This window comes from Aulonocara sp. 'chitande type north' Nkhata Bay, linkage group LG15, assembly GCF_057382095.1.
Source record: "Aulonocara sp. 'chitande type north' Nkhata Bay isolate Kocher_YH1m ecotype deep benthic linkage group LG15, A_spYH_male_GT1.1, whole genome shotgun sequence".
Taxonomy (NCBI): Eukaryota; Metazoa; Chordata; class Actinopteri; order Cichliformes; family Cichlidae; genus Aulonocara; species Aulonocara sp. 'chitande type north' Nkhata Bay.
The window spans coordinates 167,776-181,050 of record NC_141358.1 but is presented as its reverse complement, the minus strand read 5'-3'; the positions used below and the strand labels follow the sequence as shown (position 1 = coordinate 181,050).

Sequence of the window (13,275 nt, the reverse complement as noted above, 5' to 3'; positions counted from 1 at the left end):
TTAATGTGGGCAGTGCCGTCATAGCAACTCTACTACTATTACCATCTCTGTATGTAGAATGACACTCTGGGCCAGACTGTTTATATATTTGACAACTAATAAAAAAACCATAAATACAGGAAAACTCTCCGAACCTTGTTAGTGTTGCCACTGAGCAGGATTTTTATCAGTTCTCTTCAACATTTGTTTGTTTGAGGATCTCAGATGCTTAAATTTCGATGGTGAGCCCAGACCGTCAGACCAAAGCAAAGATGAGAAAATATGATAAAAAACATAAATAACGTGCAGCTGGAGTGGAGGTAATATGGCATGTAGTGCCGACAATTCAGCGTTAGCCCTGCGACAGACCCGTGACCCGTCCGGGGTCATTCCCCGCCTCTCGGCTGTAACATGTTCGAGCCCCCGGTGACCCTACTTTTACACGTTAATTAAATTTGAGCTGTTAATCATCATCATCATCATCAACTTTATTTATAAAGCACTTTAAAACAACCACAGCTGACACAAAGTGCTGTACATTGGAACTGTAAAATAAAATTACATGAGATATAAATAAAACACAAATAAAAGAAGAGTGAAATCATTAATTAAATAACTACTTCAATTAAAAGAGAAACTGAGTCTCACTGAGGTTAAAAGCCAAGGAATAAAAGTGGGTTTTAAGACGTGATTTAAAAGTGGACAGTGAAGGGGCCTCTCTAACATGCATGGGCAAATTATTCCATAATTAGGAGCCACGATAGAGAAGGCCCCGCCCCCTCTGAGCTTCCTCCTGGATCTCGGTACCTCCAGGAGCAGCTGGTCAGCTGACCTGAGAGACCGACAGGGTGTGTGGGGATGAAGAAGCTCAGAGAGGTAAGGCGGGGCAAGACTGAAGGCAGTTAAAAACATACATAAGAGCACATTAATGATTCCTAATGTAAATAAGAGTGGGAATGAATGTTGCAGAAAAACAGTTATTGTTTGATTCAGTGCACAGAGCAATAATAATACATACTAATTAATTCTAATTCTAGTTAGCTCTGACACTTTTCCTTTCTTTGAACATTCAAGCATTAAGTCCCACAGCAGGACACGGTCTCGCTCGTCAGCAGGTCAAAGTGAAAAGACTCTTAGTGACTGAACAGGTTTTTGTGGTGTGTGTTAACATAGCCAGGCTTTCTTTGAGCCCAGCACATTATTATGTGTTTTGGCAGCGGCATTTCCGTCAATGTAAAATAAAATTAGCATCTGATTAGGACCAAGTATAAAAACATTTTCACATTTTCTGCATCACTAAATGATGCAGTGTAAATTATAGCACCAATGCGACACGCTGTTTGTGCTGCTGGTCTTCATTTGTGCTTCAGCCAGAGAGTTACTCAGAAAACTCTGACTTTAAGCTTCACATAGCTCGATAAGCTACAGTATTAATAATCATCATCATCATCATCATAATCATAATATATAATATAATAATTCAAAACACTCAAGGACACTTCACAGAACAAATAAGACAAGCATAAAAACAGGAAATAAACAGAATAATAATAAAAGGTTTAAGAGCATGCAGTAGTTATACAGAGTCGGCTCTGGTTCTTGAACAGGTGGGTTTTGAGGGTGGACTTAAAACAGGGGAAAGAACTGATGCTTCTGAGGTCAGGGGGTAAGGAACTCCACAGTCGAGGGGCAGAGCGGCTAAAAGCCCCGCCCCCCACAGAAACGAGACGAGAGGAAGGAACAAAAAGAAGAAGAGAAGAGGATCTGAGGCACCGGGATGGGATGGAGATCTGTACCAATCAGAGAGATATGGTGGGGAGAGAGAAGGAATCGCCTTAAATGTGTAGAGGAGTATTTTAAAATTAATGTGGAGTTGAACACCAGTGAAGCTGCTTCAGGATGGGTGATGTGGTGAGTAGAGGGAGTCCTAGTAATAATACGGGACACGTTGGAGCTTGTTGATGGATTTTTGTTGGCAGGCCAGATAAGAGTGAGTTCCAGTAGTTGATCATAATAATAATGGATTGCATTTATATAGCACTTTTCGGGACCCCTCAAAGCGCTTTACAATTCCACTATTCAGTCACTCTCACACACTGGTGGAGGCAGCTACAGGTGTAGCCACAGCTGCCCTGGGGCAGACTGACAGAGGCGAGGCTGCCATATCGCGCAAGTAGGGTAAAGTGTCTTGCCCAAGGACACAACGACCAGGACAGAGAGCCCAGGGATCGAACCGGCGACCTTCCGGTTACAGATGCGATTCCCAACTCCCTGAGCCATGGTTGCCCCAATATAATAAGATCAGAGAGGTAACGAGACTGTGGACGAGGATAGCAGTGGCATGTGGAGTGAGGAAGGGGCGGAGGCGATGGATGTTACGGAGGTGAAAATAAGCTGATCGAGTGACATTAGTGATGTGAGAGTTAAAGGATAACGTGCGCCCAAACCTTTCACAGAAGGAGAGGTAGAAACCGACGAGTTAATGGTGGTAACAGAAAAAGTGTCCCTGATACAAACAAACAAACAAACATGCAAAGCGCAGCAAGAAACAGGAAGCTGTTAACTCATGTAGAACTCTGGTAGCACAAAACCCTGAAAAGGTAAGTTTGAACTTGTTAAACTGGAAGTGAACAAAGATAAAATCAAAGCTCCATAACTACTGTGTTTGTCTCCACCAAAGGACGCGCTCTGTGAGATGGTCAGCAGGGCTCGAGCTACTTTTCCAGGCGACCTTATTGTCCTCCAGTTAAATCTGTCACTTTTTAAAAGCAGCTGAAGATTTGAACATCGTCTTCATGTTTAAATGATTATTGCATCACGCGCTTCTTTAGCCGAATGCTTTTCACGCCACCTTTGTCTGTGAAAAAGCTTCAGTGGTTTTTTCCTTACTGTCCTTCATTATTTATTAACTTAATTTATCGATAGAAGAGACAAGAGTTCAAACTGATAAAACGAGCACCGGCTGCACGGCCACAAAACCAACAACCTCAAACTGTGTTACATGGAGACACATTTCAACACGGTACTGCAATCATGCAGAGCTGTGCATTTTCTTTTATTAAAAACAGTCATTTAGCCTGCATCACATTTTTATGGCAGATGTGAGATCATAGAATTTAAATGACAAGCTGACAGCAGCTGGTCGTCTGCTGTCCGTAACTAACCAGCTCGTTCTAGATTTTTGAATCAACTTTGCTCAGTTTATCATCAGTATTTACAGAGAAGTAGCTAAAGTTTGAGGACAACTGTGCCAGGGTGCCACCAACACGAACAAGATAAAACGGCTGCACGCTAAGAATACGTGTAAATGCAATTAATAGAACCTCCCTTTTTAAAAAATGTATTGCTTCCAAAATGCATTTTCACAGGAAAATTTGCACTAAGATAGAATTAACTCAACTTCCACATCTGATTTGTCAGATCTTCTCTGATGATTATTGCAGGCATGAAATGAAAAATAAAAAATAGATTAGACGCATTTACACTCGTTTTTATCAGCTGTGTTGCATCACTGAAGCTGGCTCAGCCTCTCAGCATGGGACAGAGCAGAGAGATCACTCTTGGTTAATTTTTAACTGGACTGTAAACTGACTCTCGCTCTTGTATATAAAGAGGACGTTTCAGAGCAGCTGCCTGCAGCAGAGAGGACTTTAAAGGTAAGAACATTGCTTTATTAGCCAACCACTGAATGGATTTCAGGAAACTTAAACATTATGTTTGGAAATGAAGTGCAGACAGTCCAGATCCTGCTCTGATTGTGTCCTAATTCATTTCCCACTGTTATCCCTGGAAGTGTTAACTTTAAATGCTTGTATTTCTCTTGACAGTGCTCTAAAGATGCGTGGTCTCGTTGCTAGTTGTGCGCTCGCTGCACTGCTCCTGGCCGTAGCCTTGGCCGACCACCACCACAACCACAGCTCTGCACAGAGCAACGAGGAGGACGATGGCTGCCACAGGCTCTCTGCTCCTAATGCTGACTTTGCTGTTGTCCTCTACAAAAGTCTGAATGCCAAGACTGCTGCTGGAAACAACATCTTCTTTTCGCCACTGGGCATCTCCACTGCCCTGTCCCTGCTATCTACTGGGGCCCGCGGTGAAACCCACAGCCAGCTGTTCTCCAGCCTGGGCTACAGCACCTTAAACCAGACTCAGGTCAACGAAGCCTACAAGCATCTTTTTCACATGCTTGGAGAAAGCCAGGAGAACCAAAAGCTGGATGTTGGCAATGCAGCTGCGGTGCGCTCCGGCTTCAGTCCTCTGGAGCAGTTCTTAAATGACATCAAGCAGTACTACTCTGGTGAAATCTTTCAAGTTGACTTTACCAAACCTGAAGAGGCTGCAGCTGAAATCAACAAGCACATTGCCAGCAAAACCAACGACAAGATCAAAGACATGGTGAAGGACTTGGACCCTGAAATGGCAATGGTCCTTATCAACTACGTCTACTTCAGAGGTAAGACGCATGCAGACAGAACAGACAGTGTCAGCCAGGTGTTCTCTGGTTCAAGGTTTTCACAGATAGAGATTAGCACAAATACACGAAACAAACAAGTCTGAAGGATGCAACGATTTCAAATAAGTACCCACTATCAATATCGACTTGATGTGACCCGTTACAGGACAGTGGGAGAAACCTTTCGACGGTAACAGAACACGCAAAGAGGAATTCCATGTGGATGGAAGCACCACAGTTGAGGTGGACATGATGAGGAGGACGGGACGCTACAACTTCTACAGAGACGACGGGAACCACGCCACGATTTTGCAGCTGCCGTACAAGGGCAACACCTCCATGATGATTGTTTTCCCCGATGAAGACAAAATGAATCAGGTGGAGGCTGTCATCAGCAAAGATCAGCTCAGGCGCTGGCACGATTCCTTCTTCAGGACGTAAGAGAGCACCTCGTAAGTGGCTGTTTGTGGTTGCGTATTTTTCTGGGACTCTTACACGGGTGTTTTTCTCTTGTATTTGTTTCTCAGTAACGTGAATCTTGGCATGCCAAAGTTTTCCATCTCTGCCGAAGCCTCCCTGGAGGACACGCTGAAAGAAAGTGGAATAACGGACGCTTTTGGAGGCAAAGCTGATTTTTCTGGCATATCTAATGAGGTCGCGCTCATAGTCTCAAAGGTAGGATCACTGAATATGACTTCATTGTTTTGTCCACTTCATGGACTCAAATGTGACATTGGCTCTTGTGTCCTGGTTCCTCCAACAGGTGTCTCACCAGGCGGTGCTAAGCGTGGATGAAACAGGAACGGAGGCTGCTGCTGCCACCACTGTCGAGTTCATGCCAATGAGTCTGCCCCAAGCCATAACACTCAACAGACCCTTCCTGCTCTTCATCCTTGAGCATTCAACAAAGAGCATCCTCTTCATGGGCAAGATCAACAACCCCACAGCCTAAGGATGCCCTTAGTGCGCCACATTTGTTCCATTTTCACGCTGCAGCAGTAGCTCCGGGGGTTATCTTTACCTCGGGATCTTAAAATGATGCGGAGGTGCCGCTGTAATAATAAGAACGCTGGGGAAATGATGTTTAGCCAATAGTGTGATGAATATGACAACACATCTGTCATTACATAACAGAAATGAATCTGTCTGTCAGCATCAAACATTTATTACTAAAAACCGAACTTGGCCAGAGGCAAAGATGTCTGAAAAAAAACAAACACAAGTCAAAGAAGCCTCTACTAACACAGCACATCAGCTTTTGTGTGGCCGGTTGTGTTTTGAATTTGGTTCAACATGAAGTGAAATAAAAACTTTCCATGAACACAGGCCATGTTATATTATTTCATTTGTTTCAGTCCAGTGATCTTTATTATTCTACAATGAAGTCAGTGTCACTGCTGTAAGGCTCTTATCTGTTATTTACAGTTAATCTTAGGCAGAATTAAAAATATGATCTCACTCTGACCTGCTGATGGAGCTCAAGACACTTCATTCAGATTTCATCAGTCCCCGAGTATCCATAGAAGCTGCCGTTTTAATTTCGGACTTAAGGTTGAGATTAATTGGGGGATTTTTTTGCCTGGTGAGTCATCATCAAAGATCAGTTTGCGATCAAATCCCAGCCACAGAGTCAGTCCTCATCCTCACCTGAACGTGTTCTGTAAGGCCCGGGAACTCGTTCACACCTGACACCAGCCTGTTCGCACACACCCACATGCCCACAGACTGCGTTTTCTAAATATTTATATATGAAAGAAAAAGAAGATATTACTTTATCATCATTATTATATGATTTTATCAAACAGATTTATATTATTTACAGTTAAATCTAAATCTAACTCTTCAAAATAAGAAACAGATTCCATGAAATATGGTGTGAACAGCAAGTGTTGAGGAAACAAACTTGTCATGTTGCCTGGCAACCACCTAGCAACAGGCTAAAAATACCCATTTGTAACCTTTACAAAGTTTATGACATCTGTATCATTTTAGGTTTGCAACAGTAACACACACACACACACACACACACACACACACACGCACACACACACACACACACACACACACACACACACACACACACACACACATTCCTTAAATTCCTTTAATTAATTATCATATATTATGAGGTCAACATGGACACATCTACAGAAACATGTATATAGTACAGCAGCACCTGAGCACAGCAGGAGACCCACAACAAGGGATCATTAGTATAGGTACAGAGTCATGCACAGATATTCTGGGGGGCGGGCGCCCAAGTCAAAAATTATGTACTTAAGTATATATAAAGTATAAGTAATTTTGCCTAGGACAACATCAGTTCATTGGTAAGTTTCAATCTTTTTTGAACAACTACAGCAGCATCGCTTGTCTTCTTTTCACCTTTGCATATGTTTACTTCTGTCAGGCCTTTAGATCTTTAGTCGGTCGGGGAGGTGATTAAGTTTGCTCAATGACACAAGCAACCAGTCAAATAACAAATAACATAAAGGTTAGTTTTAAATAAGCATGACAGGTTGACTATGAGCAGTCATCTGAACTCTTGCATTAATACTTGCCTAATACATTATTATCCACCAGACAAAACAGCTGATAGTGTTCGTGCTGTTTAACTCCTTTAGCTTTCAATGAATATTAATACCAAGGTCAGTCTTGCTGTCTGGTCTCAGTATGATTTCTCTTCCCAGTTGATCATGATCGTTAAAAGGAAGCCAGCTTGTCTATTTTCCAGAAATGATTTAAACTGGAAGTAATTTGAATTGACAGATTTCAATGTTTTCCCACATTTTTAAATGGCTCCAGATTTCTGCCATCTTGAGTATTTTGCCAGGACTTCTCCAGGCTTGTATGTTTGCGTGATTCTGATTTTTTGTTTTTACCAAAAACACCCTGACCCACCCAGAGTTATTTCCATGTCCTGTTGAGCAAGTTAGGTTGTTTAAACAAAGTCAGTAGAATCGATCCAGAAGAGAGAAGGCTGATCTTTGTTAATCTGTAAACTGTCAGCTGACTGCCTTTAAGCTTGCTTAAATATAGAGTTTCTGGAAACGTCACTGCAGAAGATGTTAGTGGTAAGCATCAGTCTCTATTAGTTCTACGTTTTAGGTACTTAAATGTAAGAAGTAAACGACAGTTAAGAGAATTAAAGATGATTTTTAGGATGTAATCACGTGGTTTTAGCAGACATGACATTACTCAGCATTCATTGTCTGCTTCCTTCGTTGGTATCATCAGTTATATTGTATACAATGTTACAACACAGCTGAACTACTGGTTACTACTTTACCAGTGTATCAAAAAATCGCTGAAGGGTGAAGTGCCTTTACCTTTAAATATCTATTTCTATTCTGTCAATAACAGACATATGACTTTATTATTTTAGTGATGCTCATGATTCAACTCACAGTTGTACATCTGCTGTGGGAGAGACACTTTCAAATCCCTCAAATATCTTTTAGAGCTAAATCTCTATCATAATACCTGCTGTGTTGAGGAAGCTGAAATACATCCGTGGTGACCTACACTCACTGGGTGTTTTTGAGCAGTCATCTAATGGGCAGTAACTCAACTACTTACAGGTGCTGTATTACTGGCAATCAGACCGTTTAGTCGAGTTGTCTGCCTGACAGTCCAGGTAACTTCTTGGGTTTAAAATCCAGCCTTTGTTGTTTGCACAGAGTGACTTCTCAGCTGGTAGCTTTGGGATCTGTTACAAGCAGCTTTGCAGAAATATGCTGTTATAAGAGATGCTCATGAAAATTCTACTTTTTTCATCTGATGAACTTGTCAGTAGTGGTTTTCAGTACAGCTCAGTAATAATGTGGCAATAGTGCAGTAAGGTGGAAATAAGAAAGCAATGATATGGAAATATTAAATCATTACTATGAAATTACAATGTAAAATCCAGGAAACTACCAAATAATATATTGTATCAGCAGTGGTTTTATCCAGAAATGTGGAAACAAATATACGCCATATATATGAGTCAAAACTCTTATATGTACCAATATACTGATAACAATATAATAACATGTTAGGAATAACATAGTAATATTTGTGGATCACAAAAGATGACTTGATTGTGACCTCATAAAAATAAGTAAATAAATAATGTAATAAGTAATATCAGCATTCTTCTTATTTTTAATGCCATATCCTGAAACTACCTGATTCAATCTAATTCAATGGTTTTAACTCATAAAGTCATGAAATTATGACTCAAGGACTGATGATGGAAAAACCTTACTTGGAGCTCATTTTGTATCATTTTAACTTTGCTTTTTGATCCACAGACTCTAAAGATGCATTTCTGTAGCTGTGCACTCATTGCACTGTTGCTCGCTGTAGCCTCGGCAGACCACCATCTCCACCACAACCGTGGTTCTGAAGACCATATGAGCTGCCACAAGCTCTCTGCTCCTAATGCTGACTTTGCCTTTGCCCTGTACAAACGTCTGAATGCGAGGACTGCTGCTGGAAACAACATTTTCTTCTCACCACTGGGCATCTCCACTGCCCTGTCCGTACTGTCTACTGGCGCCCATAGTGAAACCCACAGCCAGCTGTTCTCCAGCCTGGGCTACAGCACCTTAAACCAGACTCAGGTCAATGAAGCCTACCAAGCATGTCAAGCAGCATTACTCTGGTGAGGTCTTACAAATCAACTTTACTAACCCTGCTGAGGCTGCAGATAAAATCAACAGACACATTGCCAATAAAACACAGGACAAGATCAAAGATATGGTGAACGATGTTGACCCTGAAACCATGATGATGCTCATTAACTATGTCTATTTTAAAGGTAAGCAGCCTGATCAAGTCTATTGTTAGGCTACAACAGACAAACATGGCGTTAACGCCATAACCATATTAACACGACAAATCCCCGCTAGCGAGTTAGGGTTAGCTTGCCTTAACTTGCTAACAAGGATTTGCTGCGTTAATGCGGTTATGGCGTTAACGTCGTATCAGCGAGATTAATGCTGACAGCACTAAGGCTGACACATCCCAATAATGTCAACACGACTCTCCACTGTGTCGTGCAGGATACTGGGAGAAACCGTTTATTAGAGAATGGACACATGAGGACGACTTCCACGTTGACGGCAGTACCAAAGCTCAGGTTGACATGATGATGAGGATGGATTACTACCACTTCTATGAGGATGCAGTTAACCACGCTAGCATCATCGTGCTGCCATACAACAGTAACTATGATGATTGTCCTTCCTGATAAATTCTGGATGAAGACTGTGGAGAGAAACAGCAACAAGGACGACATAAGAAAGTGGCAAAACTCAGCATCTATGATGTAAGATTTATTGCATTATGTCTGAATATTCCTGCTTGCTAGTAGATGGAGACTGTTGTCAAAATGACCTATTGCTGTTTTATATCACTCCTGTTATTAACTTTGAGTGTCCAAGTACATTTACATTGATGCGTACTGTAGATGAAATGCGTTACAAGCGTATGATGTATTCATATAGTCTTTAAATCATTTTTGACCAGAATCTGTTCTTCAATGTGCTCATTCAACAGATATGTAGGGATGTTTTTGTGCTTTCCACAATGTCCATAAAGATGAGAAGCGTTCTGTATCATAGTGATGCTGAAAAACGAGTTCATACATTTATTACTTCCAGGCTGGATCGTTGTAATTCATTATTATCCGGTTATCCTAAAAGCCTTTCATTTCGTCCAAAATGCTGTCACGAGAGTACTGACAGAGACTAGCAAGAAGGAGCAAATTTCTCCTCACATGTGGTTCCAGGGGTATTTAAAAGTAGAACCTTCAGCTTTCAGGTTCCTCTTCTGTGGAACCAGCTTCCAGTTTGGATTTGGATTTGAGATTAGGCTAAAAACTTACCTTTTTGATAAAGCTAACAATAATAAGAAGGTAAGAAGTATGTAATCAGTTCCATTTGTTTGCCTGTCTGTTTGTTGGCAGGTAGCATTCACAGTTTTCAGATTTTGTGTGATGGTAGATAATAGCAGCTCAAACACATTTCATTTACATTGAATTTTGGAGAAAATTGGGTCAAGGTCACATCAAATGTAAAAATCTTTAGAAGGATTTGAATTCTCTGATTACTCTTGTTAGGGCTTCACCCTGAGATCATGGACAGGACCTCAGGGTGAAGAGGGCGTCTACTCTGGGAAGCTCAGAGTAATATTCCTAACTGTTGCAGATAATGTGGTGCTGTTGGCGTCATCAGAGCACGTCTTTCCAAATAAAAAGGAGTGGTTGGTGGCTTAGTGAGAACTAGATAAAACAAGAGTCAGAACCTCTCTTTGCAGGAAACGAGTGATGCGAAGTTGAAGTGGCAGATTTGTGTGGTGTCAGCAGTAATGTGGACATTGTAGTGATGAAGACTTATGATCCTGATCCAGTTAGTAAAAGAGGAACAACCTGTAATTTAACAGTCCGTTTTTCTATTTCTCAGGTATATAGATCTTACGATTCCAAAATCTTCTATAACCGCTGATGCCTCGTTGAAGAACATATTGCAGGAAATGGGCATAACCAGTGCCTTTGAGAACCATGCCGATTTCTCTGGTCTGTCCAATAACAGTCGGCTCAAAGTCTCGAAGGTGGGCAAACATTTCTCTTTTTGGTTCTGATTCTGAGACACTTAAAGACTCATTACAGAGTAAGAAATTAGCATCTGACCGTCTCCTTTCTTTTTCACCCACAGGCATCTCACAAGGCCACGCTTAGTGTCACTGAGATGGGAACAGAGGCAGCAGCCGTCAGCATCTTTGAAATGTTCGAAGCGCCACCAACAATCAAAATTGACAGGCTGTTCTTGGTTTTCATTTTGGAAAACTGCACTAAAAGCATCCTCTTCATGGGGAAGATCAACAATCCAACAGCTTCATAATTGCACATACTTGTGAGATGATATTAAGGTCACAGTTGCCATAATAAAGATCCTGTCATGATTAAAAACACTGACCTTTATTTATGAGGTTATCTGTCTGCACACGTTGATTTTCTGGTCAACAAAAACGACATTAGTGACATTTTCTTTCAGGTAAATAGCAAGTTTGGAAACATTATGTCAAATATTTGATTTATATTTGAAGGTTGCTCGTATAGAAAACTGTTCCGCGCGTATATAAAACAGGTCTGCGGCTCTGAACCGTAGTAAAGGACCTCTGGCTGATACGTCGGGTTCGTGTCGGCTCGTAGCTGAAAACTAGCTTTACTTTGTTGTCTGGGTCGACTTTACTAGCAGAGACAGAGAGAGGCGTTGAAAGGCTCCAACAGAACTTATTGTTTCAGAGGAAACACGAACACGGCGTACAGTCGAGTCTTAACAGCTTACTTACAGCTGGGCTCGTCAGGCTCTCTGTTTGGCTGCAGTGGTTATTATTATATTTACATGCTTCCAGCTCCCGTTTCTGCTCCGTGACAGCTCGTACTTTTCCTTTTTCTCCTCCATCGCTCACAGACACATCACGGGTCCATCCTCCCTGCAGCACGGACTACACTGCCCATCAGGCTGCATGCTTTAGGGCGATGCCTATAACACTCTATTGCCTTCATATTAAAACATTTTTTGAATAAAATAAATAAAAGTCTTTCTTCACGCAAATAGAGGTGACATGGGCCGTGAGGTTGAGACACAGACATGAGAGCCTCTCAATGTGTGTTTTGTTTGGGTTTGTTTGGCGTGGAATTACCAAAAATAGCGAGGGGACAGCCTAACATATGAAAACCTTTTATTTCAACAAAGTAACTGTATTCTGAATACCACCTTTTTAAACAGTAACTGTAATGGAATACAGTTGCTCATATTTTAACCGGTACACGTATTCCTTTACTCCCCAACACTTGTTGTGCCATCCTTGAGAGCACTACTGCAATCAAGTATCTGCAATAACTAACAATGACTCTTTTGATCCATTGGAGGAATTTTCACTCGTTTCTTTGTGACATTGTTTTAATTCAGCCACACTGGAGGATTTGAACCCATTTAAGTTCATGCCAAAGCATCTCAACTGGTTTTGAGTTACTTTTATTTTGTCCCATAGGACCAGGTAGGTTTGGCTATATTTTTCTCTTAATACAATTAATGATTAAAAAACAGCATTTTGTGTTTACTTTGAGAGTTTAGTAGTAAAATTAATCTGATGATCTGAGACGTGCAGGTGTGACAAATATGCAAAAATACTAAGAAATCAAAAAGGGGGAAAATAGACTCAAGGGACTTAATAACATGCCACTGCATTTCTTTGTAAATTCACTTTTTTGTTATATGCAAATGAAAACTCGTGTGTTGCTTTTCATTACCTTTTAAGGAATGAATCAGTAAATACCAAGAAACGTAAGCACAATACATTTTTGAAGTGAAATAACTGCAGGTAACAATAAAAGAATCAATCAGCAATTGGTGTCCCCCTTGATTTTGGCATTAATATACCTCCATATGGACAAGCATAATTTCGGGATGTCATCCTCTGGGGTGGCAACCCACACTTCAGTCAGTGCTGTCCGGAGTTGCTGCTTGTCTGAGGAATTAGATTCACTCTGTCACTCAAATGACTCCGCAGTTCTTCTGTGAGCATGAAATCAGGGCTCATTGTTGACCATTTCCCACCTGTCACATCAATGTCATCCAGCAACTGCATGGACACATGGGCAAGCACCGTCCTCCTTGTCATCCCTGTCCCTGATGCGAGCTGCCTAAATGACTGTCGCGCAGTAGCACTCACCTCCATTGTCATGAAGTGCTTTGAGCGTATAGTCAAAGCTCACATCACATCTTCACTCCCTGCCGTCATACTATCCAGACTAGTCATGAAACTTTGTGACCTGAACATCAGCTCCTCCC

At 41.4% G+C, this 13,275-nt stretch overlaps 1 protein-coding gene and 1 pseudogene across 2 annotated transcripts; both read left to right on the top strand.

Moving 5' to 3' along the window:
* Nucleotides 1–3,578: 3,578 nt before the first annotated feature.
* Nucleotides 3,579–5,758, top strand: LOC147312175 (alpha-1-antitrypsin homolog). Of its 2 annotated transcripts, XM_086263739.1 has the most exons (5): nucleotides 3,579–3,635; nucleotides 3,807–4,432; nucleotides 4,599–4,869; nucleotides 4,960–5,107; nucleotides 5,196–5,758. In XM_086263739.1, exons 2-5 carry the CDS (start codon nucleotides 3,817–3,819, stop codon nucleotides 5,382–5,384), a joined length of 1,224 nt encoding a protein of 407 aa, XP_086119865.1. In that variant the 5' UTR covers nucleotides 3,579–3,635; nucleotides 3,807–3,816; the 3' UTR covers nucleotides 5,385–5,758. The 2 variants fall into 2 exon arrangements, with proteins under 2 accessions (XP_086119865.1, XP_086119864.1); XM_086263738.1 differs by lacking the exon at nucleotides 3,579–3,635 and having other exon boundaries at nucleotides 3,688–4,432.
* A 2,974-nt stretch (nucleotides 5,759–8,732) lies between these two features.
* LOC147312174 (alpha-1-antitrypsin homolog) lies at nucleotides 8,733–11,369 on the top strand (annotated as a pseudogene).
* Nucleotides 11,370–13,275: the final 1,906 nt, after the last annotated feature.

Excerpts from the sequence above, each read along its gene's own strand:
- LOC147312175 (XM_086263738.1), top strand. The coding sequence starts at position 3,703 with ATGAAGTGCAGACAGTCCAGATCCTGCTCTGATTGTGTCCTAATTCAT. Across the intron at positions 4,870-4,959 it reads CACGATTCCTTCTTCAGGAC|TAACGTGAATCTTGGCATGC; the intron begins GTAAGAGAGCAC and ends TTTGTTTCTCAG. Across the intron at positions 5,108-5,195 it reads TCGCGCTCATAGTCTCAAAG|GTGTCTCACCAGGCGGTGCT; the intron begins GTAGGATCACTG and ends TTCCTCCAACAG.